Source organism: Larus michahellis, chromosome 7, assembly GCF_964199755.1.
Source record: "Larus michahellis chromosome 7, bLarMic1.1, whole genome shotgun sequence".
Taxonomy (NCBI): domain Eukaryota; kingdom Metazoa; phylum Chordata; class Aves; order Charadriiformes; family Laridae; genus Larus; species Larus michahellis.
In genome coordinates this window covers 32,908,413-32,933,379 of record NC_133902.1, presented here as the reverse complement: position 1 = coordinate 32,933,379, position 24,967 = coordinate 32,908,413, and the positions used below count along the sequence as shown (strand labels likewise).

At 41.3% G+C, this 24,967-nt stretch overlaps 1 protein-coding gene across 1 annotated transcript in view; it reads right to left on the bottom strand.

The window, feature by feature from the left end:
• Positions 1-24,967, bottom strand: part of TTN (titin) — a 244,263-nt gene that overhangs the window by 20,507 nt on the left and 198,789 nt on the right. The window contains exons 282-294 of the mRNA XM_074593977.1: positions 7,754-24,859; positions 7,128-7,424; positions 6,437-7,024; positions 6,033-6,335; positions 5,589-5,885; positions 4,839-5,126; positions 4,452-4,751; positions 4,057-4,359; positions 3,565-3,870; positions 1,689-3,455; positions 1,297-1,593; positions 450-737; positions 59-358 (exon numbers count right to left, since the gene is read on the bottom strand). Coding sequence (XP_074450078.1) covers positions 59-358; positions 450-737; positions 1,297-1,593; positions 1,689-3,455; positions 3,565-3,870; positions 4,057-4,359; positions 4,452-4,751; positions 4,839-5,126; positions 5,589-5,885; positions 6,033-6,335; positions 6,437-7,024; positions 7,128-7,424; positions 7,754-24,859 — 22,440 coding nt within the window. The remainder of the gene's footprint in view (positions 1-58; positions 359-449; positions 738-1,296; positions 1,594-1,688; positions 3,456-3,564; positions 3,871-4,056; positions 4,360-4,451; positions 4,752-4,838; positions 5,127-5,588; positions 5,886-6,032; positions 6,336-6,436; positions 7,025-7,127; positions 7,425-7,753; positions 24,860-24,967) is intronic.

Here is a 24,967-nt window from a genome sequence, read left to right as displayed (position 1 = left end):
TTAGAAAAACAAGATGGTAACTCCACAGTTATTTCTACAGAATGAGGTGGAAACTTACTGTAAGGTATTTGTGCAGTAACTGGATCAGACTCCAATGGTCTGCCAACTCCAAATTTGTTCACTGCAGAGACTCGGAACTGGTACTCGTTACCCTTAATTAATTTAAGTGCAGTGTAGCTGCAAGCTTCACATTTATCTTCAACTAATGCCCAAGCAATCCTGCTGGTTTCACGTTTTTCAATTATATAGTGAGAAATAGAAGCACAACCATCATTAGCCGGAGGCTCCCACCATAATGTGACTTTTTCTCCAGTAATGTTTGTGAATCGTATTGGTCCGCCAACTTTTCCTGGTGTATCTGCAATTTTAAAGGTTCATAATTATAATTTGCTGGCACTTAGAATAAAACAGTATTTTCAAATAGCATGCTGAAAGTGTTAGTGCAGTACCTTGTACTCTGAAGGTGATATCTTCTTGTTTAGTGCCTGATGCATTTTTGGCTTCTACTGTGTACACTCCACGATGATCCCGGGTAGCATCTCTGATGAAGATTGTACTATATCCAATAGCTGTAGTTATTTCTATATTCATTGTTTTCTCAATCTCCTTACCATCCTTAAACCACGTCACTTTAGGTACTGGACGTCCTTTGATTAGAGCTTTAACTCTAATGCTCTCTCCAGCTTTAACAGTGAGGCCTTCAAAGTGCTCAGGGCCAAACTCAATTGTAGGAGCAACTAAAAAAGGAAAAGATAATTCAGTTCCCATATAGCTAGGTATTTTTTCCTGCTACTCTTTTTAAGGTAATAATTATAAAAGATTGCTATATACAGAATTCTTTCACTTAGAAAATAGCATTCTCTATAAAGCAGATATTATATGAACTATAAACTTATCTCTCCTGTAAGCACACAGTGCATCATATCAACAGTAGGTGAAAGACACCATTAATATATGCTGTTACAGTATGCCAAGCTACCTGAGGTACATTTTCATTTCTAAATTATTCAGTGCATCAGAATATTACAGTTTATGATTTCTTTCCAACTTTGCTGCTGCTGCTTATCCAACAGAAATGTAGCTTGCCATGCCTTTCAGCAATTGATGTCTGGCAAATGTCTGCCAGATTTGTGTCTTTAATTTATCCCTCCCACCTTGGAGTACAAACGGCAATGCTCTGAGTTGACTGAAGGACCTCAGACACACATTCTTCCCCCCTTGGCCTTGCATTTCCATTCAGTACATCCCAAAGCTCTAACTGTACCAAATACAAGCATATAATGAAATAATTCTTACTGTTTTCATCTCTGGTCATGATGTAGCCTGAAGACTGTGAAGGTGGGCTGATTGTACCAACAGCGTTTCTTGCAAGCACTCTGAATTCATATCGGTCACCTGAACTGAGCCCTGTAACTGTATACTGGCATTCACTGACATCAGTGAAGTTACATCTGAGCCAACGGTCTTCACTTCCTTGCCGTTTCTCAATGCTGTAGGCTACAATCTTACTGCCTCCATCACGCAGTGGGGGGGTCCATTTAAGGGTGACTGTTTCCCTGGTGACATCAATGTAATCAGGAGTACCAGGTGGATCTGAAAGGAAAATAATTAAAATTTATTTTTATTACTGCTCACCATAGCCTATAAGACTACTGTTTCCTTGGATGAGCGATTGATCATTCACTCACCCACTGGAGAGACTGCCAAAGTAAATTTGCTGGGCTCGCTAGCTCGGCTTAGACCTGCAGCGTTTTCAGCGTATACTTGGAACTGGTAATCCAGGCCCTCAAGCAGTCCGGTAATCCTGTATTCTCTGTTAGATATTAATGCAACATTAACCTTCTGCCACAAAATACTGTTTCTTTCCTTCTTTTCAACGTGGTATCCAATAATCTCTGAACCACCGTCATAAACGGGAGCATCCCAAGATATGGTCATCCCATCAGCAGTTATGTTGTATACAACAGGCTTGCCTGGGGCACCTGGTGGTCTAAACTGGTGCTTTGCCACAACATCTGCTGAGACAAGAGGTGGGCTCACTCCATATCTATTTTCTGCACGAACTCTAAACTGATATTCAGTGTCTTTAACAAGGTTTGGTACTTTGAAAGTTGTTCTTGCAGCACTCGAACACACCAGCTTCCAGTTCATTTGTGAAGTTTCTCTCTTCTCAATACTGTAGCCAGTAATTTCTCCCCCTCCATCATCTTCAGGAGCTTCCCATGACAAAACTACACTATCTGCTTTGATTTCATCTAGTCTTAAAGGTCCTTTTGGTTTAGATGGAGGGCCAAGAGTGATGACAGTGATTGTGAATGTTTTTCTGCAGACGACATTATCAAGAGTTAAACTATATTTGCCACCATGCTCCTTTTTCACATTCTTGATGCTTAAGCTTATCTTATTTTCAGTTTTCTTGAAACGAAGATGTTCAGTTTCTTTAAGAGGGAGGTTGTCCTTGAGCCAGCTCATTGATGGCTTAGGTTTACCTTTATAGGGCAATTCAATGTGCAGGTTATGTCCAATTCTTACTGCAATTTGACCTCCAGGAATATCAGAAAGGTCAGCTTCAGGTGTTATTATATGTTCTTTCACTGTAATGGGTCCAACAGTAACACCATCACTCATGCCTTTTTCATTTTTAGCAAAGACTCTGAATTCCATGACAGAAAGCTCTTTAAGTTTTTCAACTTCAAATTCACAGCTCTTGCTTGTGCCTGCATATGTCCATTCTTTTTCTTCCTGCAGTTTCTTTTCAATAATGTAGTCCGATATAATGCTACCACCATCATAGTCAGGTTTGGTCCACTGCAATTTAACAGATGTCTTTGTAGAATCTTTCATGGCTAGGTCTTTCACAGGTCCAGGTATGTCCGCAGCTTTCACTGGTTCAGATGTCTCACAAGGTTCACCCAGTCCAATTTCATTTTCAGCAAGAACACGGAAGAAGTATGCAGTCTTCTCTGACAGGTTAGTTAGCTTAAAGGTTGTATGAGAACACTTTGTTGTTACAGTTGACCAGGCCCTCTTTGTAGCATCTCTTTTTTCAACAACATAATTTGTTATTTCAGAACCACCATTAATGAGAGGTGGCTCCCATACCAGTGTAACTGTGCCACGAGAAACATGCTTAAGCTGCAGCTTCTGGCAGGCAGATGGTGTGTCAAGTACTTTTACATTCACAAATGATGATTTTGCTTCTCCAACTCCATTTTCAATTGTAAGAACATATTTTCCTGTATCATTTCGGGTAACTTGAGGAATAGTAAGCAGTGTAGATGATTCTGTGTTCTGGATGATATATCTTTCATCACTCCCAAGATTCTTGTCACCCTTTCTCCATGTGACTGTGGGAGGAGGTCTTCCTTTGAATGGAATCATTATTTGCACATCTTCACCTGCTTTAGCAACAATAGAGGTCCGGAGAGCAACATCCAGATCAATCTCTGGTGCCACTGTGGAAATAAATAAAAATTAATAGTGCATACTTGGAAAGTAAAATAAGAAATGCTTTGAAAAAAAATGAAACACCGAAAAATGATAAATCACTGAAATGTACAGTACCAAGAATATCCTTAGCTTGCACGGGTTCCGTCATTTCAATAGGCTCTCCTTGTCCAGCACAATTTATAGCAGACACACGGAAATAATAATTAACACTTGGCTGAAGGTGGGATACAACATACTCCGTTGTTCTCACTTCTCCCTTAGTACTGACTACAGTCCATTCTTGCTCTTCACCTTCCCTTTTCTCCACCACATAGTTGGTAATTGGACTTCCTCCATCATAAGCAGGTTTAATCCAGCCAAGGGTGACAGATGTCTTGGTTGTATCCACAACCTTCAGCTTTGTCGGTGAGCCCGGCTTATCTGTAAGCGATAGTTTACAGGGGGGAGGGGGGGGGAGAAAACAGAAGCCATATTTACAATTAATCATAAAAAGGAATAAAATCTGCCCTCAGTTTGCCTGGGTCTGCCCCTTGGTGCAAACCCATCCTAATTGCTCATTGTCTATTGATTTCTAACCAATGAGAAATACTGTACGTTTTATCTTACCAACAGGATCTGCGGCTTTGTAGAAGTCAGAAGCTTCAGAGAATGGGCCTTGTCCAGCTGCATTGACAGCACAAACTCGGAAATGATATTCACTGTTTTCAGTCAGACCTGTTACTTTCTGTCTGGTGTCCCGAATGGTTTCTTTAGTAACCTTGAACCAACTCAGACTCTTCTTGTCACGCTTCTCAAGGAAATATCCTGATATTTCACTGCCTCCATCAACACTGGGCCTATTCCAGACAACGGTCATAGAATTCTTGGTTATCATTGTGACTTCTGGTACACTAGGTGGTCCAGGTGTAACTGAGTTAAAAAAAAAAGTCAGTAGATCAGTACTACTTACAAATAATACACAACACGTTTCAGTTGCATTAGTTATTTTATATATTGCTTACCAAATGAATTTTTGGCTATAACGGGTTCAGACTCCAGTGAATCACCAACTCCAAACTTGTTCACACCACGGACACGGAACACATATTCATTTCCTTTGATGAGTTTTGTTGTAGTTATGATACACGCCTCCAGTTTTTCAGAAATTAAAGACCATACAACCCGACTTGTCTCTCGCTTTTCAACAACATAGTGTGTTACAGGTGCACCACCATCATCTGCTGGTGGGTCCCACATTATTGTAATCTTTTCAGCAGTGACTGTCTTAAACTGTATAGGTCCGCTTGGGGGTCCTGGCTTGTCTGTGGAAGGCAGAAGAAAGAAGATGTTAAATATTTATTACTGAATTATTGCTTAATAGTATAATACAGTTGTATCTCAAGACATACCAAGTATCTGTACTCTAACATGGGCTGATGCTGAGCCCATGGCATTCTTCAATTTTAATTCATATGTGCCACTGTTGAGTCGAGTTGCATCCTTGATAAGTACAGAAGCAAATTCTGTTGTGTTTTCAATAGACACTAGTGCACTGGTTTGTATCTCATTGCCATTTTTGAACCATTCAATTGTGGGTATAGGCTTGCCTGAGATGCCTAATTTTAGCTTAACTGAAGTTCCTGCTTTATATTTCACCACTTCTGTATATTCTGGTGGCACATCGATTTCAGGTGCACCTTAAGAAAAAAAATAAGAATAAGTTAAAAGCATACTTATTTTAGACTTGTATTTAATAAAACCAAAAACATTTTTTCTTTACTTAAGCTAATAGTTATAGGCATTTAATAATTACCAATCAAAGTAAAGATAGCATATGTAACTTAAATCATAAACCTAGAACAAGTTAGAACTAATCCTACCAGGCACAGAAAGCAATCATATGTATAAATATAACCGCTTTGGCTATGGGGCATGGGCAGATTTCTGTTGCTCAAAGAATAAGACTTTAAAAATGCATATACAACCAAAAATGTTCATTACAGTCATGCCCAAATAGCTTACAGTCATTCAAGCTTAATGAGTCAATCACTGTAAACTAGCCTTTCATATTTAAAAGAATATGGTTTTACAAAACAGTGCTGCCTTTAAGCTGCCTAGTACCGCAAAATGGTACTCTCATATTATTGCAAAACACTTACCATATGTATCAACACATGTGATGGGACCCACAACATCTGAGGGATTACTAATGGAACCAACCGCATTCTTAGCAAAGACCCTGAATTCATAGCGGGAATTCTGTGTCAGACCAGATACTGTGAACTGAGTCTCAATCACATTGGTGAAGCTAGCTTTTGTCCATCTGCCATCTGGAAGATCACGTTTCTCTACGATGTATCCAGTGATCTTGCTACCACCATCAAATGCTGGCTTCTGCCATGACAAAGTGATAGCAGTCTTGGAAATATCTGACACACGAACATTTCTTGGTGGTTCTGCAATAGGAAACATAAGAGTATTTCTAATGAATAACAGCTGTTTTGGATATTGGCTTACTGTACAGGACGGAATATCCCGGGGGGAAAAAAAGGCAAAAACCCACTACTTAAATGGTTGGGCTTTATTTTCTAGGGAATACATACCACAAGCATCAATTGCAAGGACTGGATCAGAAGGGTGACTTGCTTTTCCAACGCCAGCTGCATTTTCTGCATAAACTCTAAATTCATAGATAAGGCCAGCGCTGATGGTGGTGACCTTGAAGTGAGTTGTGCGAATGAGGGTCTTGTTAGCCTTCTGCCATAATATGCTATTCCTGTCTTTCATTTCCAGGTGGTATCCAATGACTGCACTGCCGCCGTTAGTGACTGGTTCATGCCATGCAACAGTAATAGTCTCTCGGGTGACATTCGTGACCCACGGTGTGGAAGGAGGGCCAGGGGTAGCTGATGATATCAAAAGACGTGATTAAGTGTCAACAAAATTATTATTTTCAACATCAGAGCATTAAAACACTGACCTATAGCATGAGAAGCATATTACTTACTGTAAGGAAGCTTGACAACCACACATTGTGAGTCTATGTGATCGCTGATGCCAAAGCGGTTCTCAGCTTTGATGCGGAATTGGTATTCTTCTCCTGTTGTGAGCTTCATAACTTTGATAACAGTTCTAGCAACGGTTGCAGATACTTCAGACCAAGCAGCAGTACTTGTTTCTCTTTTCAGTACAATATAGTTGGTAACTTGACTTCCACCATCGTAAGCTGGCGGCTGCCATCTGAGTGTTACACTCTCTTCAGTGATATCGCTAAGGACAACAGGACCAACAGGAGGACCTGGTCTATCCAGCACAACAATGTTAACAAAAGATTTTGTGGTGCCACTTGAGTTGGCAGCAGTAATGTCATATCTGCCAGCATCTGCAGCCACACTTTCTTTAAGATTAATGATGAGACTTTCGGCAGTGGTTTCTGTGTGAAATCTCATGGTAGGTTTCAGTGGAACACCATCTCTAGACAATGTCACCTTTGGCACTGGTTTTCCAGAAACTGGAATTTCAACTTTCAGGTTTGATCCTGCTCGAATATATACAGTGTTATGAGGGAAGCCCTTCATGTCGATCTCAGGAGATTCTGAAAAAGAAAACATTTTAAAACCATGAAAAAATGTTCTCTCTTTTTAAATATGAATCCAATTTAATGTGTATCAACTTTTGTCTCACGTCAGGAAGCATACCTAATTGTTCTTTAACTGTAACAGGGAGCAGTAGTTCCTTAGGATCACTTAAACCAGCTTGGTTTTCTGCAGACACCCTGAAGAAATAGTCAACATTCTCCTTAAGACCATGGACAACATGATGAGTTGTCTTTACAACTGCACACTTAACCCATTTTTGCTGTCCTTTCTCAAGAGCTTCAATGAGGTAGCTCACAATTCTGCTTCCACCATCATGCTCTGGTTTTAGCCATGAAAGAGAAACACTGTCCTTTGTGACATTTGTTATGCCAAGTTTTTCTGGTGGGCTGGGTTTTTCTGAGGAAAAAAGTGCAACAGGTTAAGCAATATAGCAAGTATTTGCTTTTTATATTAGCAATTATATAGGAATGCCATCTGGATTGAGAAAATGTGGTTTTAAATGAACTTGTATATTAGAAAAATTTTAAGTAAAATGCAAGCAAAATTTAAAATTCAAGCTATTACTTAGCTCTTTTTCATTTTTAATACCACAGCCATACCTACCACCCACGAAATTATCTTTTTTACTGTAAACAGATTTAACATGTTTTATATTATTTTGAAGTAAACATTTTAAAACATGTATTTTTTTAAACATTAACAAATTTTGTCTTAGTAAAACAAACCTGTTATTTTTGTTCCCTCCTTGGTCTCAGAAGGCACTCCAACACCATACTCATTTTCTCCAGAAACCCGGAAGTAGTAAATGGCACCTTCTTGCAAGCCAGTCACTTTATAAGACAGGCGATGACAATTGTTTGTCACAGTGACCCATGCTTTTTTGCTAGCTTCTCGTTTTTCAATAATGTAGTTCTTCACAGGTGCTCCACCATCATTTTCAGGAACATCCCACGATAACACAGCAGATTCTTTAGTTACGTCTTTGGCTGTGATATTAGATGGTGGGCCGGGAGTATCAAGAACTTTGACAATTAAAGTCAAGGCAGCAGTGTTCAGGATGTTTTGCAATGTTAATGTGTATTTTCCAGAATCATTTCTTGTTGCTTTTTCAACAGTAAGAGATGTGCAATTATCTGAAGTATCAATGTTTGCTCGGGTACGGAGATCAGTGTCTGGTTTGTTCCATGTTACATTTGGGACTGGTTTGCCTCTGAAAGGAACAGTCATTGTGAATGACTCACCAGCCTTCACAATTAAAGTCTTCCGCATTTCACTGTCAATATCAAAGGCAGGTTCTTCTTCTCTTTCTTTTGCCACCTGAGGTTCTGAGACATCACTTGGTTCACTGACACCAATTTTGTTAATGGATTTCACTCTAAAGACATACTCAGAGCCTGATGCTAATCCAGTTATGGTGTATTCTGTGCCTCTTAAGTTCTGAACAGCAGTTGTCCAGTCAGTTTCATCAGTTTTCTTGTATTCAACTACATATCCTGTTACTGGAGCACCTCCATCAAACAGTGGCTTTGTCCACCCGATTGTGATATTTGACCTTGTAGAGTCCATAATCTTAGGTTTAGATGGGGGAGATGGCAAGAAGATCGGGTCTTCTGCCCGAATCAATGGTGTGGTTTCACTTGGAAGACTGAGGCCAGCAGCATTTTCTGCATAAACCCGGAATTCATATTCACATCCTTCACGGAGACCAGATGATTTCACTCTTAAATCATAGACTGGTTTTTTATTTACACGAATCCATCTTAGGCTAGTTTTCTCACGCCTTTCAATTACATAGCCAGAGATCTCATTGCCTCCATCAGATTCAGGTCTTGCCCAGCAGAGAGTTATCGAATCTTTGCTCACACTGGTGATCTCTAAAGATGTAGGTGGACTTGGAACTGTAAATGGATCTAGGGCTTTGACAGCGACACTTTCTAGAGGCTCACCAACACCGTATTTGTTAACTCCCATCACTCTGAAAATATACTCATTACCCTTCAGTAGTTTTGTCACTTTACAGGATGTTGTTCTAAGCTCTCCTTCACAAAGCGTCCATGCAATTCTGCTGGTCTCACGTTTTTCTACAATGTAATAATCAATATCTGCACCACCATTTTCTTGAGGGGGTCCCCATGACAAATGGCACTTTTCAGCAGTAAGGCCATTTATTTCTAATGGGCCTGCAGGTGGGCCAGGTCTATCAAGTACTTTGCAATTAATTGCCAAAGATTTTGTTCCTGCAACATTTTGTAATGTTAGTACATACTGTCCTGAATCACCTCGGATACAGTCCTTAATGGTTATTGCAGTAGTGTGATCTGTTGAGGCTATTTCAACTCTAGCTTTTCCTTCAAGCTCCTTGCCATCCTTTGTCCATGAAACCACAGGTATTGGCCTTCCTGCAATATCAGCATTGACTTTAAACACTTCTCCAGCTTTCACAACTACAACATCCCTGAATTTGGCATCCATCATGATTCTTGGAGCCTCTATATCATCTTTTACAGTCACAGGTCCAGTTGATTCAGATGGCTGACTGAAGAGTCCAGCAGCGTTCTTTGCAATCACACGGAATTCATATCGCTGGTCTTCTGTAAGTCCACCTACATCAAAGTACGTTTCTTGCACATTAGTAAAATTACACTTTAGCCAACGACCATCTGGTAGCTCTCTCCGTTCAATAATATATCCTGTTACTTTAGCTCCACCATCATATTCTGGTTTAGCCCATTTCAGTGAGACACATGTTCTTGTAATATTAGTAACTTCTGGTTGGCCAGGAGGATCACATGGATCTCTTGCAGCAACTGGTTCACATGATTTACTGCATTTGCCTATTCCAGCAATGTTTTCAGCATACACACGATATTCATATAGCAGTCCTTCATCAAGACCTGTAACTTTCATTTGTGTATCAGTTATAAGGCTCTTGTTGACTTTTGTCCAAAGAATGCTGCTTCTTTCTTTACGCTCCAAGTGATATCCTAGTACTCTACTACCTCCATCATTAACTGGTACCTGCCAAGTTACAATCATGAAAGCTTTAGTTGCATGTGCCACATGAGGAGTTCCAGGTGGCCCCGGAGGCTTAAATGGATACTCTGCCACAACAGATGGAGAATTAGTGTAAGTGCTTTTCCCATAGCGGTTTTCTGCACAAATACGGAACTGATACTCAGAGCCAGTGGTGAGTCGAGATACTTTAATGGATGTTCTTGCAACTGCTGCAGATACTACATCCCATGTGGTTGTGGTAGTATCTCGCTTCTCCACGATGTAATTGCTAATGTGGCACCCACCATCATATGCTGGAGGTTTCCAAGACAGAGTTACACTATCAGCACTAACTTCATCAATATGCACATCAGTTGGTGGCCCTGGTCTGTCAAGAACAACTACAGTTAAAGAAGCTGTTGTTGTCCCGGCAGTATTTGAAAGATGTAATTCATAATGTCCCAAATCTTCATTTGAAGCTTCCTTGATGGACAGTGAAGTTGAAGTCTTTGATGTCTGAACATTTACCCTGGTTGTCTCTTTTAAGGGATTCCCATCCTTCTTCCAGATAATGGTTGGAAGAGGTCGCCCTCTGAATGGCACATCAATCTTAAGATCATCTCCAGCTTTCACAGTGAATGTGTTGAAAAGGAGCTCAGCAGACGGCTGGATTTCAATATCTTTCGCAATGACTGGGACACCAAGTTCTCTTGGATCACTTTTTCCTTTTTCATTAACAGCAATCACTCTGAAACTGTACTCTTCTCCCATACTTAAGCCTGTTATTGTTGCTTCTAATGTTTTCACCTGTGTACACGCACTCCATTTTGTACTTCCTTTAGTTTGCATTTCTACTATATAACCAGTAATTTTACTGCCACCATCGCTCTCTGGCTTTTCCCATTTAATTGAAGCAGAGTTGCGAGTCACATCAACAAGAACAACCTTTGCAGGCGGAGAAGGTGGTTCAGAAACCTTGATTGGGTCAGGTGTTTCTGCTGGTAAGCCAACCCCATATTCATTTACAGCTAGGACACGGAAATAATAACTACATCCTTCTTGTAGCTGAGTAATTTTGAAGGAATTCTTAGTGCAGTTGTTTGTAATTGTGGCATATGCTTTTCTTGTGGATTCTCGCTTTTCAACTACATAGTTGGTAATTTTAGCTCCACCATCAATAAGTGGTGGTTCCCAGGCTAATGTTACAAAATCTTTCTTCACTTCTCTGATTGTCAGGTTTATAGGTGCACTAGGTGTATCAAGCACTCTGACATTAACAAAAGCTGATTTTTTGCCACTGTTGTTCTCTAAAGTAAGATTGTATCTACCACTATCAAATCTATTCACATTGTCAATGACCAGCATTGTATAGGAACTGGTGACTTCAATCTGAGCTCGCTCACTTATTGTTCCTTCTGCTTTTTCCCATTTAACTTCAGGTTCTGGTCTTCCTTTGATGGTGACAAAGAGGCGTAAGGTACCACTAGCACGTACAGTGACTACTTTTCTAAGATCTGCATCAAGTTCAATTTCAGGAGGTTCAACCTTGTCTGCTGCTATGACTGTACCAGGTATGGTAGCAGGCTCTCCTACTCCTTCTGAGTTGATGGCACAGATGCGGAAGTTATATTCCTGGTTCTCTTTAAGTTTTGTTACCGTGAACTCTTTTGCTTGCAGGCCTGTTGGTGGGGTGCAGGTAGTCCATTCATCAGCAGCAGCTTCTTTTACTTCTACTACGTATCCCTTAACTGGAGCACCGCCATCATAAATGGGTTTACTCCAGGCAAGGGAAACTGATGACCTGGAAGTGTCTGTAACCTTTGGATTGCTTGGTGGACCTGGTGGATATAATACATCACAAGCACGATAGAAAATGGATGGCTCACTGGGTTCCCCTACTCCTGCAGCATTTTCAGCAGAAACTCTGAATTCATAGAAATGCCCATCGGTAAGACCTGTTACTCTGAATCGCAAGTCTGTCAGCGTTTTCTTATTGCATTTGGTCCATCGGATACCATCTTTGTCTCGTTTTTCAAGTATGTAACCTTCAATTTCAGCTCCCCCATTGTCTTCTGGGCGACCCCATGTTACCACCATAGAATCTTTTGTGATTGCTGAAACTTCAGGTGTTGAAGGAGGACCAGGGGGTTTGTAAGGATTACGAGCCACAACTGGCTCAGATTCCAAGGGTTCTCCAGTTCCATATTTGTTCACTGCCATTACACGGAAAATATACTCATTGCCAGAAAGTAGTCTGGTTACTTTGTGGTTAAGTGCCTGCACGTCTGTTGCTACTTGGGTCCATGAAAGCCTGCTTGTCTCTCTCTTCTCAATGATATAATGTGAGATACTAGAACCACCGTCATGTAAAGGCGGAGCCCATGCCAAGTAGCATTTTTCTGCAGTGACACCTGTAACCTTCAAAGGTCCTTCTGGAGGTCCTGGCCTGTCAAGCACTTTTACAGTGATTGGTATAGATTTTGTGCCACCAACATTTCTGAGGTTAAGAGTATAGTGACCTCCATCTACTCTTACACAATCTTTGACAGTAAGAGTTGTTTTCTGAATGGTAGATTTAATTTCCATTCTTGCAGTTGCTTCTTCAAGGTCTTTACCATCTTTTGACCATGTAATGTCAGGAACAGGTTTGCCGTGGATATCAGCTTCAAGAACAAAGGTTTCTCCAGCATGAACAACAATGACATCTTTGTACTTAGGATCCAGTGAAGCCCCTGGTGCTTCAATTTCATCTCTGGCAGTAATGGGCCCTGTACTTTCAGATGGTTCACTCAAGCAACCTGCTGCATTTCTTGCAATTACTCTAAATTCATATCGTTGGTTTTCAACAAGACCACTTACTGTAAATTCTGTTTCCAACACATTTGTAAAGCTGGCTTTCATCCAGCGACCATCTGGTAGTTCTTTCTTTTCTACAATATATCCAGTTATTTTGCTTCCACCATCATATTCCGGTTTTTTCCACTTCAGTGTGATATTATGTCTTGTAACAACAATGGCCTCTGGGCGGCCAGGTGGGTCACAAGGATCTCGGGCAACATACAGTTCTGATACTTTGCTGACTTTGCCAACGCCAACAATGTTTTCAGCAGAAACTCTGAACTCGTATTCAAGACCTTCTTCAAGGCCATCTGTTTTATATTTAGTGTCTGTAATGAGTGACTTGTTCTGTTTTGTCCAAAGAATGCTGTTCTTATCTTTACGTTCAAGATGGTAGCCAAGAACTTTGCTTCCTCCATCATTAACTGGTTCATGCCATTGTACGATCATATGGTCCTTGGAAGCTGCTGTTACAAATGGCGTTCCAGGTGGCCCAGGCACCTTGTAGGGATATTGCACAACAACTGGTTTAGAATCCAAAGGAGAGCTCTTCCCATATCTATTTTCAGCAGAGATCCTGAACTGGTATTCAGAACCTGTTTTAAGCTTTGTTGCTTTGATAGTTGTTCTTGCAACAGTTGCTGACACAATGCTCCATGTGGTAGTGCTTGTGTCACGTTTTTCTACTATATAGTTGCTTATCTGACAGCCACCAGTATAATCAGGTGGATCCCATGATAGAACAACAAAGTCCGCACTAACTTCGTCAAAGCGGACAGGTCCTCGTGGTGGGCCAGGCTTTTCCAGTACAATTATGCTCAGGTGCTCTGTTGCTGTACCTGCTGTGTTTGTTGCTGTTACTGTATATTTACCGAAGTCTTCCTTGTTGCTTTCTTTAATATTTAAAATAGTTGATGTTGATGTATCCTCAATATGTAATCTGGTTGTCTGTTTCAGTGGCTGCTCATCTTTTGCCCAAGTAATAGTAGGTTTGGGTCTACCTATAAATGGTACTTCTACCTTCAGATCTTCTCCAGCCTGTACGCTGTATGTATTAAACATCAGTTTGAAACTTGGCTCAATTGTCAAGTCTTTAGCTATCACAGGAATTCCAAGTGCTCTGGGATCACTTTTGCCTTTTTCATTGTAGGCAATCACACGAAATTGATATTCCTGTCCTGGACTCAAACCAGACACAACTGCATTGCATGTTTTGGTCTCACTAACAACACTCCATTTTTCTGTTCCTTTAGGCAGCATTTCAACAATGTATCCCAAAATTCTGCTACCTCCATCATGTTCAGGTTTTTCCCAACTAAGTGATGCACTTCTCTGAGTCACGTCGGTGAGCGTTACTTTCCCAGGAGGCAGTGGTGGCTCTGAGGCTTTGACAGCGTCTGTGGTTTCAGCTGGAACACCAATTCCAAATTCATTTTCAGCCATAACTCTGAAGTAATAAATCGCTCCTTCTGCAAGATTTTCAACTTTAAAACTTGTCTTGCCACACTTAGCACTTACATTTGCAAATGCCTTCCTGGTTGACTCACGTTTATCTATTACATAGTTCTTTACCTTTGCACCACCATCGATAATGGGCGGTTCCCAAGATAATACAGCAGAATCCTTCTTTATATCCTTTACCACTAAGTTTTGTGGTGGTCCTGGTGTGTCCAAGACTTTTACTGTAACAAATGCTGATTTAGAACCACTGCTGTTCTCCAACTTAAGAATGTACTTTCCAGCATCATTTCTATCACAGTTGTCAATTGAAAGTTGAGTGTAGTTTATGCCTTTATCAATCTGAACTTTTTCTGTGAATTCACCTTCTTCTCGAGACCACGTGATCTCAGGTGTTGGTCGTCCCCTGAATGGTATGTGAATCCTAGCAGACCCGCCAGCTCTAACCACGATCCCTTTCCTTAGCTCTGAATCAATATCAAGTTCTGGAGCTTCAAGTTTGTCTTCTGGTTTAATAGTACCAGGAACTGATGCAGCTTCTCCTACACCAACCTTGTTGAGGGCACACACTCGTAGTTTATATTCTTGATGTTCAGTAAGCTTTTTGATTTCAAAACGAGTGGCACGTATACCTGTCTGTGGAGTAACAAGTGACCATTCATCTTCATCTGCTTTACATATTTCTATAAGGTATCCCTGGATTTCACAACCACCATCATAGATAGGTTTACTCCAACCAAGTGTAACTGAACTTTTGGTGGTATCCACAACGTGGGTGTTGGTAGGTGGGCCAGGCTTGAACACAGGGTCACAAGCTTTAAAGTAAGGAGAAACTTGGCTTGGTTCACCCACTCCAGCAGCATTTTCAGCAGAAACTCTGAATTCATATTCATGATCCTCTGATAATCCCGTAACTCTTAATCTCAAATCTGTAATTCGGCGTTTATTGCATTTTATCCATCTGATGCCTGCTCGGTCTCTCTTTTCTACAATGTAACCTATGATTTCACTACCTCCATCACTATCTGGACGGCTCCAGCAGACAGTCATAGAATCCTTTGTGATGTTCGTAATTTCCAAGGCCTTTGGTGGTCCAGGAACCACAAATGGATTTTTCATCATTACTGGCACAGATTCTAATGGCTCACCAACCCCATATTTATTAACTGCCATAATACGGAAAACATATTCATTTCCTTCCAGGAGTTTTGTTACTTTCAGCATTGTAGGTAAAACCTCTGAAGCAACAACAGTCCATGCTAGGCGACTAGTTTCTCTCTTCTCTACAATGTAATGAGAAACATCACTGCCACCATCATGAAGTGGAGGAGCCCATGCCAATGAACATTTTTCAGCTGTAACTCCTGTCACTTGGACTGGGCCCTCTGGAGGACCTGGCCTGTCCAGGACTTTTACATTTACTGGTACTGTCTTTGTTCCTGCAACATTAGAGGCTTCTAAAATGTACTGTCCACCATCAACTCTAATAGCATCTTTTACAATTAGTAATGCACTGAAATCCGTGTTCTTTATTTCATATCTAGCAGTTTCTTCAAGCTCTTTATCTCCTTTGTACCACTTAATGGTTGGTAGTGGCTTTCCATGAACATCAGCCTCAAGTCTGAATGTTTCACCAGCATTTACGATGATTGTGTCTTTGTACTTTGGATCCATTGAAATTCGTGGAAGTTCAACTTCATCCCTTGCTGTTATTGGTCCTGTACTGTCAGAAGGTTTGCTTATTGCACCTGCAGCATTCTTCGCAATTACTCTAAATTCATATCTTTGGTCTTCAGTAAGCCCTGTGACAGTGAACTGAGTTTCAATGACATTTGTGAAGCTAGCTTTCATCCAGCGACCATCTGGTAAGTCACGTTTCTCTACAATATAACCAGTAATCTTACTTCCACCATCATATTCTGGTTTGGTCCACTGTAGAGTAATAGAGCTTCTTTTTATTATTATAGCTTCTGGGCGACCTGGAGGATCACATGGGTCGCGAGCTACATAGCACTCAGAAACTTTACTTGTTTTGCCTACACCAACAATATTTTCTGCAGAAACTCGAAACTCATATTCAATTCCTTCTTCAAGGTTAGTTGTCTTAAAACTTGTGTCCTGAATAATAGTCTTGTTCACTTTAGTCCATAAAATGCTGTTTTTCTCCTTTCTCTCAAGATGGTAGCCCAACACCCTACTGCCACCATCATTTATTGGTTCATGCCACTGAACGACCATGGAGTCTTTTGTAACTGTTGTCACAAATGGTGTGCCAGGAGGTCCTGGTTCCTTGTAAGGGTATTGTGCTACAACTGGCGCAGAATCCAACGCAAAGCTCTGCCCATACCTGTTCTCAGCAAATATTCTGAACTGGTATTCTGAACCAGTTTTCAGTTTAGTCACCTTCAGAGTAGTTCTTGCAACAGTAGCTGAAACCGTTTCCCACACAGTGGTTGTTGTATCTCTCTTGTGAACAATATAGTTGGTGATTTGGCAGCCGCCTGTATAGGCTGGGGGATTCCATGATAGGGTAATGCTTTCAGCACTTATTTCATCAAACTTCACAGGTCCTACAGGAGGGTCAGGTTTGTCTAGCGTTATAATTTCAACAGAGGCAGACTTTTGCCCAACAACATTAGCCACAGTGATTTCGTAAGTGCCACTATCCTCTTTGCTAGTTTCTTTAATATTCAGTATAGTGAGATCAGTCAGATCACTAACATTGACTCTTGTCGTCTGCCTTAATGGCTGGCCATCTTTTACCCAGGTAACAGTTGGTTTAGGTCGACCTGCAATTGGTACTTCTACTTTCAGATCTTGTCCCACTTGGACACTGTAACTGTGAAAAGCAGGTCTTACATCAGGTTCAATCACGAGGTCCTTGGCAACTATTGGAACTGCAAGTGCTCTAGGATCACTCTTACCCTTCTCATTTACAGCCATTACTCTAAAAAGATATTCTTCCCCTTGAGTTAGGTTAGTAATAACCGCTTCAAGTGTTTTTACACGAGCACACTCCGACCACTTCTCACTACCCTTTGCTTGCATTTCAACAATGTATTGTATGATTTTGCTGCCACCATCATGTTCAGGTTTTGCCCAGCTTAGTGAGACACTGTTTCTCGTGACATCATCCACTGTTATTTTCCCAGGAGGCTGTGGAACTTCAGCAACTTTAATTGGGTCACTAGTTTCAGCAGGGAGGCCAATTCCGTATTCATTCTCAGCAGAGATTCTAAAGAAGTAATAGCAGCCCTCCTGAAGTTGATCTATTTTCCATGAAGTCTTGTGGCAGTTTGTTACAACAGCTGCATATGCCTTTCTTGTTGCTTCACGCTTTTCAATAATGTAATTCTTTATTTTTGCACCACCATCCAAGAGAGGAGGCTCCCAGGAAATTGAAACAGAGTCTTTAGTGATCTCTCTGATTTTTAAATTAACAGGTGCACTTGGGGTATCCAGCACTCTTACACTGACAAAGGCAGACTTGGTTCCACTGCTGTTTTCTAAAGTCAGAGTATACTTTCCAGTATCAAATCTGTTAACGTTGTCTAGAACAAGGGAAGTAAAACTGCTAGTGGTATCAATAACAGCTGCCTCTCTGATGTCACCATCCACTTTACCCCATTTTACTTCAGGTGTTGGACGACCTCTGATGGGAACAAACAGTCTTAAGGAACCTCCTGCCCTCACATTCACAATCTTCCTTAATTCCATGTCAAGGTCAAGGTCTGGTGCCTCCATCTTTTCTTCCACGATAACAGAACCAGGAACATCTGCATGCTCTCCAACTCCTGCTTTATTAACTGCACATATGCGGAACTTGTATTCATGTTTTTCCACTAATTTTTCTACTTCCATGTGAGTGTTCTTAATTCCAGTTGGAGGGGTACAAATTGCCCATTCACCGTCACTTACATCACATTTTTCCACGATGTATCCCTGAATTTCAGAGCCACCATCATAGATAGGTTTACCCCATGAAAGGAAAACTGAAGATCTTGTAACATCCACAACTTTAGGATTATTGGGTGGACCTGGCTTGTAAATAGGATCACACGCTTTGTAGTAAGTGGAAGGTGGACTTGGTTCACTAAGACCAGCAGCATTTTCGGCTGAAACTCTGTACTCGTAATCATGGTTTTCTATAAGTCCAGTCACTCTGTATCGCAGTTCACTTATCAGGCGTTTGTTACACCTTGTCCAACGAATACCTTCCTTATCTCGTTTTTCAAGGACATAGCCTAGGATTTCACTACCACCATCTGAGGCTGGCCTTTCCCATACAACTATCATAGAATCCTTGGTAATGGCTGTGACTTCTGGTGCCTTCGGTGGAAGTGGCACCCCAAATGGGTTCTTTGCGATTACTGGTTCAGACTCAAGAGGTTCACCAACGCCGTATTTATTTACTGCCATGATGCGGAAAACGTATTCATTTCCTTCTAAAAGCTTCGTAACTTTGCAATTTAAGGTTTGCACATTTGAATCAACAACTGTCCACACCAAGCGACTGGTTTCCCTTTTTTCTACAACATAGTGTGAAATATCGCTACCACCATCTTGCAGTGGAGGTTTCCATGACAGCATGCATTTTTCAGCAGTAACACCTGTAATCTCAACAGGTCCTTCTGGTGGTCCAGGTTTATCAAGAACTTTGACATTAACAGGAACTTTCTTTTCACCTGCAACATTCTTTGCAAGTAGTACATACTGACCACTGTCAACTCTAGTGGCTTCCTTCACACTAAGGCTTGTTGCAAAATCGGTACTTTTTATTTCCATACGAGCAGTGCTTGTCAGCTCACGATCGCCTTTTAACCACTGAATAGAAGGTATTGGTTTGCCATGAACATCAGCATCAAGCTTGAATGACTCACCAGCATGCACTACAATAGTGTCTTTGTATTTTGGATCCATACTTATATGAGGTGGTTCTACTTCATCTCTTGCTGTAATTGCCCCTGAGCTCTCAGATGGTTCACTGAAAACACCTGCCGCATTTCGTGCTATAACACGGAACTCATACCTCTGGTTTTCAACTAGACCAGTTACTTCAAATTGGGTATCAATGACATTTGTAAAGCTTGCTTTCATCCAACGGCCATCAGGTAACTCCTTCTTTTCAACAATATAGCCTGTGATCTTACTTCCACCATCATATGCAGGTTTCTTCCACTGAAGTGTTACTGAGCTTCTTGTGACAATTACAGGTTCTGGACGACCTGGAGGGTCACACTGGTCACGTGCAGTATAGCATTCAGATGCTCTACTTGCCTTTCCAATGCCCACTATGTTTTCTGCATAAACTCTAAACTCATACTCAAGACCTTCCTCAAGGCCAGTTGTCCTAAATTTGGTATCTGGAATAGGTGTTTTATTCAGTTTAGCCCACAGAATGCTGTTTCTTTCTTTGCGCTCCAAGTGATACCCAATGATCTTACTACCACCATCATTGACTGGTTCATTCCATTGTACCACCATGCTGTCTTTTGTCACATTTGTTACAAAAGGTGTTCCAGGTGGACCGGGAACTTTAAATGGGTATTGGGCTATAATTGGCTCTGAAGTAAGATAGGTACTCTTCCCGTATCTGTTCTCAGCTGCAATTCTGAACTGGTATTCACAGCCAGTCTTTAATCGACATGCTTTTATAGTTGTTCTTGCAACGGTAGCTGACACAATCTGCCAAGTGGTGGTGGAAGTGTCTCTTTTTTCTACAATGTAATTATTTATAGAGCTACCACCATCATATTTGGGTGGTTCCCAGGAAATGCTAATGCTATCTGCTGTTACTTCATCTACTTTTACTGGTCCAGTTGGAGGTCCTGGTTTGTCAAGGACAACAATATTTAGGGTCTCAGTTGCTTCACCTGCAGAGTTCGTAAGTTTAACTAAATATGTCCCCACATCTTCTCTGCATGCTTCTTTTATTGTTAACACCGTGTTATTTTCTGAACTTTCTGCATTTACTCTTGTAGTCTGCTTCAATGCCACATTATCTTTATGCCAAAACACTGCTGGTTTGGGTCGACCAACAAAAGGAACATCAACCTTTAAGTCCTCTCCTGCTAGAACACTGAAAGTGGTAAACAGCAGTTTGAAAGCTGGTGGAATCACAAGATCTTTTGCAACAACTGGTATACCCAGCTGGCGAGGATCACTGATACCTTTCTCATTCTGAGCTGAAACACGGAAGGTGTATTCTTCACCTTGGATCAATCCTGTGACAGTGGCTTCAGTAACTTTTACTGTAGCGCAAGTTGACCACTTGTCACTGCCTTTGCTTTGCATTTCTACAATGTAGCCCAGAATTCTGCTACCACCATCATGTTCAGGTTTTTCCCAAGATAAGGACACACTATTTCTTGTCACATCCAACAAAGTTATTTTCCCTGGTGGAAGTGGTCTTTCTGATACTTTTACAGACTCTGAAGTTTCAACTGGAAGGCCTATTCCATACTCATTTTCAGCTAGGACTCTGAAGTAGTAGTTGCAGCCTTCTTGCAGTGAATCCACTTTCCAGCTGGTCTTATGGCAATTGGCATTAACAGTTGCATAAGCTTTCCTTGTTGATTCACGCTTTTCAACAATGTAATTTTTTATTTTAGAGCCACCATCTATGAGAGGAGGCTCCCATGTGAGTGTAACTGATGATTTTGTAACTTCTTTTATTTTCAAATCTTGAGGTGCTCCTGGGGTATCGAGAACTCGGACGTTCACAAATGCTGACTTACTACCAGAGCTGTTTTCAATTGTCAGTATGTATTTGCCACTATCAAATCTATTTACGTTTTCAACAATAAGTAGAGTATAAGAGCTTGTTGATTCAATGGTTGCTCTATCCAAAGATTCCCCATGTTCTCTTGTCCATTTTACTTCAGGCGCTGGTCTTCCTTTAATTGGGACAAAGAGCCTTAGAGTACAGCAGGCTCTAATAGTGACAACTTTACGTAGTTCTGCATCGAGTTCAATTTCTGGAGGCAGCATTCTTTCTTCAGCTTTTGGAGTCCCAGGAACAAGAGCAGGTTCTCCAAGACCTTCAGAGTTCATAGCATATATCCGTATTTTATACTCTTGATTTTCTTTCAGGTCAGTGATGGTAAAAGAAGTGGCCTTTAGACCTACTGGTGGAGTTACAATCTTCCACTCATCTTCTTCAGGTAGTGCGATCTCAACCATGTAACCTGTGATCTCTGAACCGCCATCATATATTGGTTTGTTCCATGCTATTGTAATTGAGGACTTGCTGCTATCCAAAACACGAGGATTACCCGGGGGACCAGGCTTAAATACAGTATCACAAGCTTTATAGAATGGACTTGTTGGGCTTGGCTCACTGACTCCAGCAGCATTTTCAGCCATGACTCTGTATTCATATTCATGGCCTTCTGTCAGTCCAGACACTTTATAACGCAAGTCAGTAACAACCCGTTTGTTACATTTCACCCACCGTAGACCAGCCCTGTCTCGACGTTCCACAATATAGTTAGTTATTGGGCTCCCACCATCAGAATCAGGATGGCCCCAACAGACAACCATAGAATCTTTCGTAATTGCTGTAACTTCAGGTGTTTTAGGTGGATCAGGTGGCACATATGGATTTACTGCAAGAACAGGCTCTGATTCCAGAGGCTCACCAACTCCGTATTTGTTGACAGCCATAACACGGAACACGTACTCATTGCCCTTCAACAGCTTAGTAACCTTCAGTTTAGTCAACGGAACTTCTGTGGCTACAGCTGTCCATGCCAATCGACTGGTTTCACGTTTTTCAACCACATAATGGTCAATCTTTGCTCCTCCATCATCCAGTGGAGGTAGCCATGACAGCACACATTTTTCTGCAGTGACTTCAGACACAGCCAAAGGACCTTCTGGGGGACCAGGTCTATCAAGAACTTTAACATTGAAGACATGCTTGGCAAAGCCACCAGGATTTGTTGCAGTAAGTGTATAGGCACCGCCATCTCTTCTTGAAGAATCTTTATTGACAAGAACAGTAGAGAAATCTGCTATTTTTATTGCTAATTTTGCTGTGTCTTCAAGTTCTTTTTCTCCTTTTGTCCACATCATAGTTGGTGGAGGACGACCTGAAACATCAGCCTCAAGTCTGAAAACTTCACCTGCTTTCAGCACTAAGGTGTCTTTGTATTTAACATCCACTCTTATCTTTGGTGCTTCAATGTCATCTCTACAAGTTATTGCATCTGATGGCTCAGAGGGCTGACTAACAGCCCCACCAGCATTCCTAGCAATCACACGGAATTCATAGGCAGCATCTTCTGTCAAACCACTTACAGTGAATTCAGTCTCTAGTATATTGCTGAAATTAGCCTTCAGCCAACGGCCATTAGGAAGGTCTCTTTTTTCAACAGTGTAACCAGTTATCTTAAAGCCTCCATTATATTCTGGTTTAGTCCACTTCAGCGTAACTGCATGCCTTGTAATGTTCAGAGGTATTGGCTTACCAGGTGGATCTATTGGGTCTAAGGCAAACACAGGCTCAGATGGCTTGCTTGGCTTACTCTTCCCAGCCAGATTTTCTGCTATAACACGGAATTCGTAGGCAATGCCATCGGTGAGTCCAGTTGATTTAAAGATATTGCCTGATACCAGCATTTTACTTACAGTCTGCCAAAGAATGCTGTTTCGTTCTTTTCTTTCAACATGATAGCCCAGAATTGGGCTTCCACCATCAGTAACGGGCTCATTCCAGCTAATGGTCATGGTTTCTTTGGTGACTGCAATCACCTGAGGAGTTCCAGGAGGCCCAGGTACCTTAAATGGGTAGTTGGCAACTACAGACTCTGAATTAATGGCTGGACCAATTCCATATCTGTTCTGAGCTTTAACACGGAACTGATACTCAACTCCAGTAGTAAGACGAGTAGCTTTAAATGTAGTACGGATCACTGTGGTTGCCAATTCAGTCCATGTGGTACTGTCAGTTTGACGCATTTCTACAACATAGTTACTTATTGGTACACCACCATCATTCAAAGGAGGCTCCCATGAGAATGTTAGGAAGTCAGATGAAATTTCATCAAATTTGATTGGTCCAGTAGGAGGTCCAGGTATATCATGAACCTGAACTGTGATTACTTCACTAACTTCTCCAACAATATTTTTAGCTGACAGTGGATATTGACCACTATCACTTCGTTTACATTCATTGATGGTTAGTATGGTTGCAGTTGCAGTATTTTCATAATTTACCCTTTGCGTTTGCTTAAGTATCTGGTCTTCTTTCTTCCAAGTCACAGTAGGCCTTGGTCGACCAAGCACAGGGATTTCAATCTTGATATTGTCACCAGCTTTGGCAATGACTGTCTTCTGGTAGATGCCACGGAGGTCAAACTCAGGTAGCATTGTTTGCTCCTTGATAATAACTGGTCTGCTTTCTCTTGGGGCACTTCTTCCAGCACTGTTAACTGCCATAACCTGGAAAGTATACTCTTCATTTTCAGTTAGATTCTTTACAACACAGTCCAGTGTTTTTACAGTGGTGACGTGTGCCCACTGGTTGGTTCCTTTTCTCTGTGCTTCAATTACATACCCAGTGATCTTGCTGCCACCATCATGTTCTGGTTTTGGCCAAGCCAGACTAACTGAGTTCCGTGTTACATCCATAATATTAAGGCTCTCAGGTGGGGATGGTGCCTCAGAAGCTCTTACTGGTTCTGCAGTTTCAGCTGGTTCACCAATACCATACTCATTTTCAGCCAGCACTCTGAAATAGTATTCACACCCCTCAGACAGATTAGGAATCTTGAAGGAACACTTCTGGCAGTTGGTTGTGACTGTTGAATATGCTTTACGAGTTGATTCGCGTTTCTCAACAATATAGTTTGTTATACGTGAGCCACCATCTATCAGAGGCATATCCCATTGGAGGGTGATGCTGTCTTTGGTTATTTCTCTAGGCTTAAGGTTTATTGGTGGACCTGGTGTATCCAAGACTTTCACATTTACAAAGCCAGTCTTCTTACCAGCAGCATTTTCAAGAGTCATTACGTATTTTCCTGCATCGTATCTGGTGCAATCTGTGACAATCAAGAGTGTAAAAGAGTCTGTATTTTCAATACTGGCACGTCCTTTGAGTGAAACATCATCTTTTGTCCATGTAACTTCTGGAGTTGGACGTCCTTTAATTGGCACAAATATCCGAATAGTTAATCCAGCTCTAACAACAAGCGTTCTTCTTAGCTCAGCATCTAATTCAAAGTCAGGAATCTCTTCCCGGTCTTTGATTTCCACGCTTGGAATTATTGCTGGTTCACCAACACCTGCAGCATTCATGGCAGAGATTCTGAAATTGTATTTGGCTCCTGTTTGCAAATGAGCAACAACAAACTGAGTGATTCTTAAAGCAGTCCCTGTCGTATCTTTTACCCATTCTTCTTCTCCTTCCCTTTGATGTTCTACTATATAGCCAGTGATTTCAAGACCACCATCGTAGTGAGGCTTGCCCCAAGCTAAAGATGCACTTGTCTTTGTAGTATCAGTCACTCTTGGATTTGCAGGTGGACCTGGTGGGTCTGAAAAGTGAGGAAAAGATAAAACATTACATTACAGAGGAAGTCACTCTTATGCTGCCTGAATGTGCTGCCTGCCCATCCCACCCACCCCCAAAAAAAGAAAAGGCA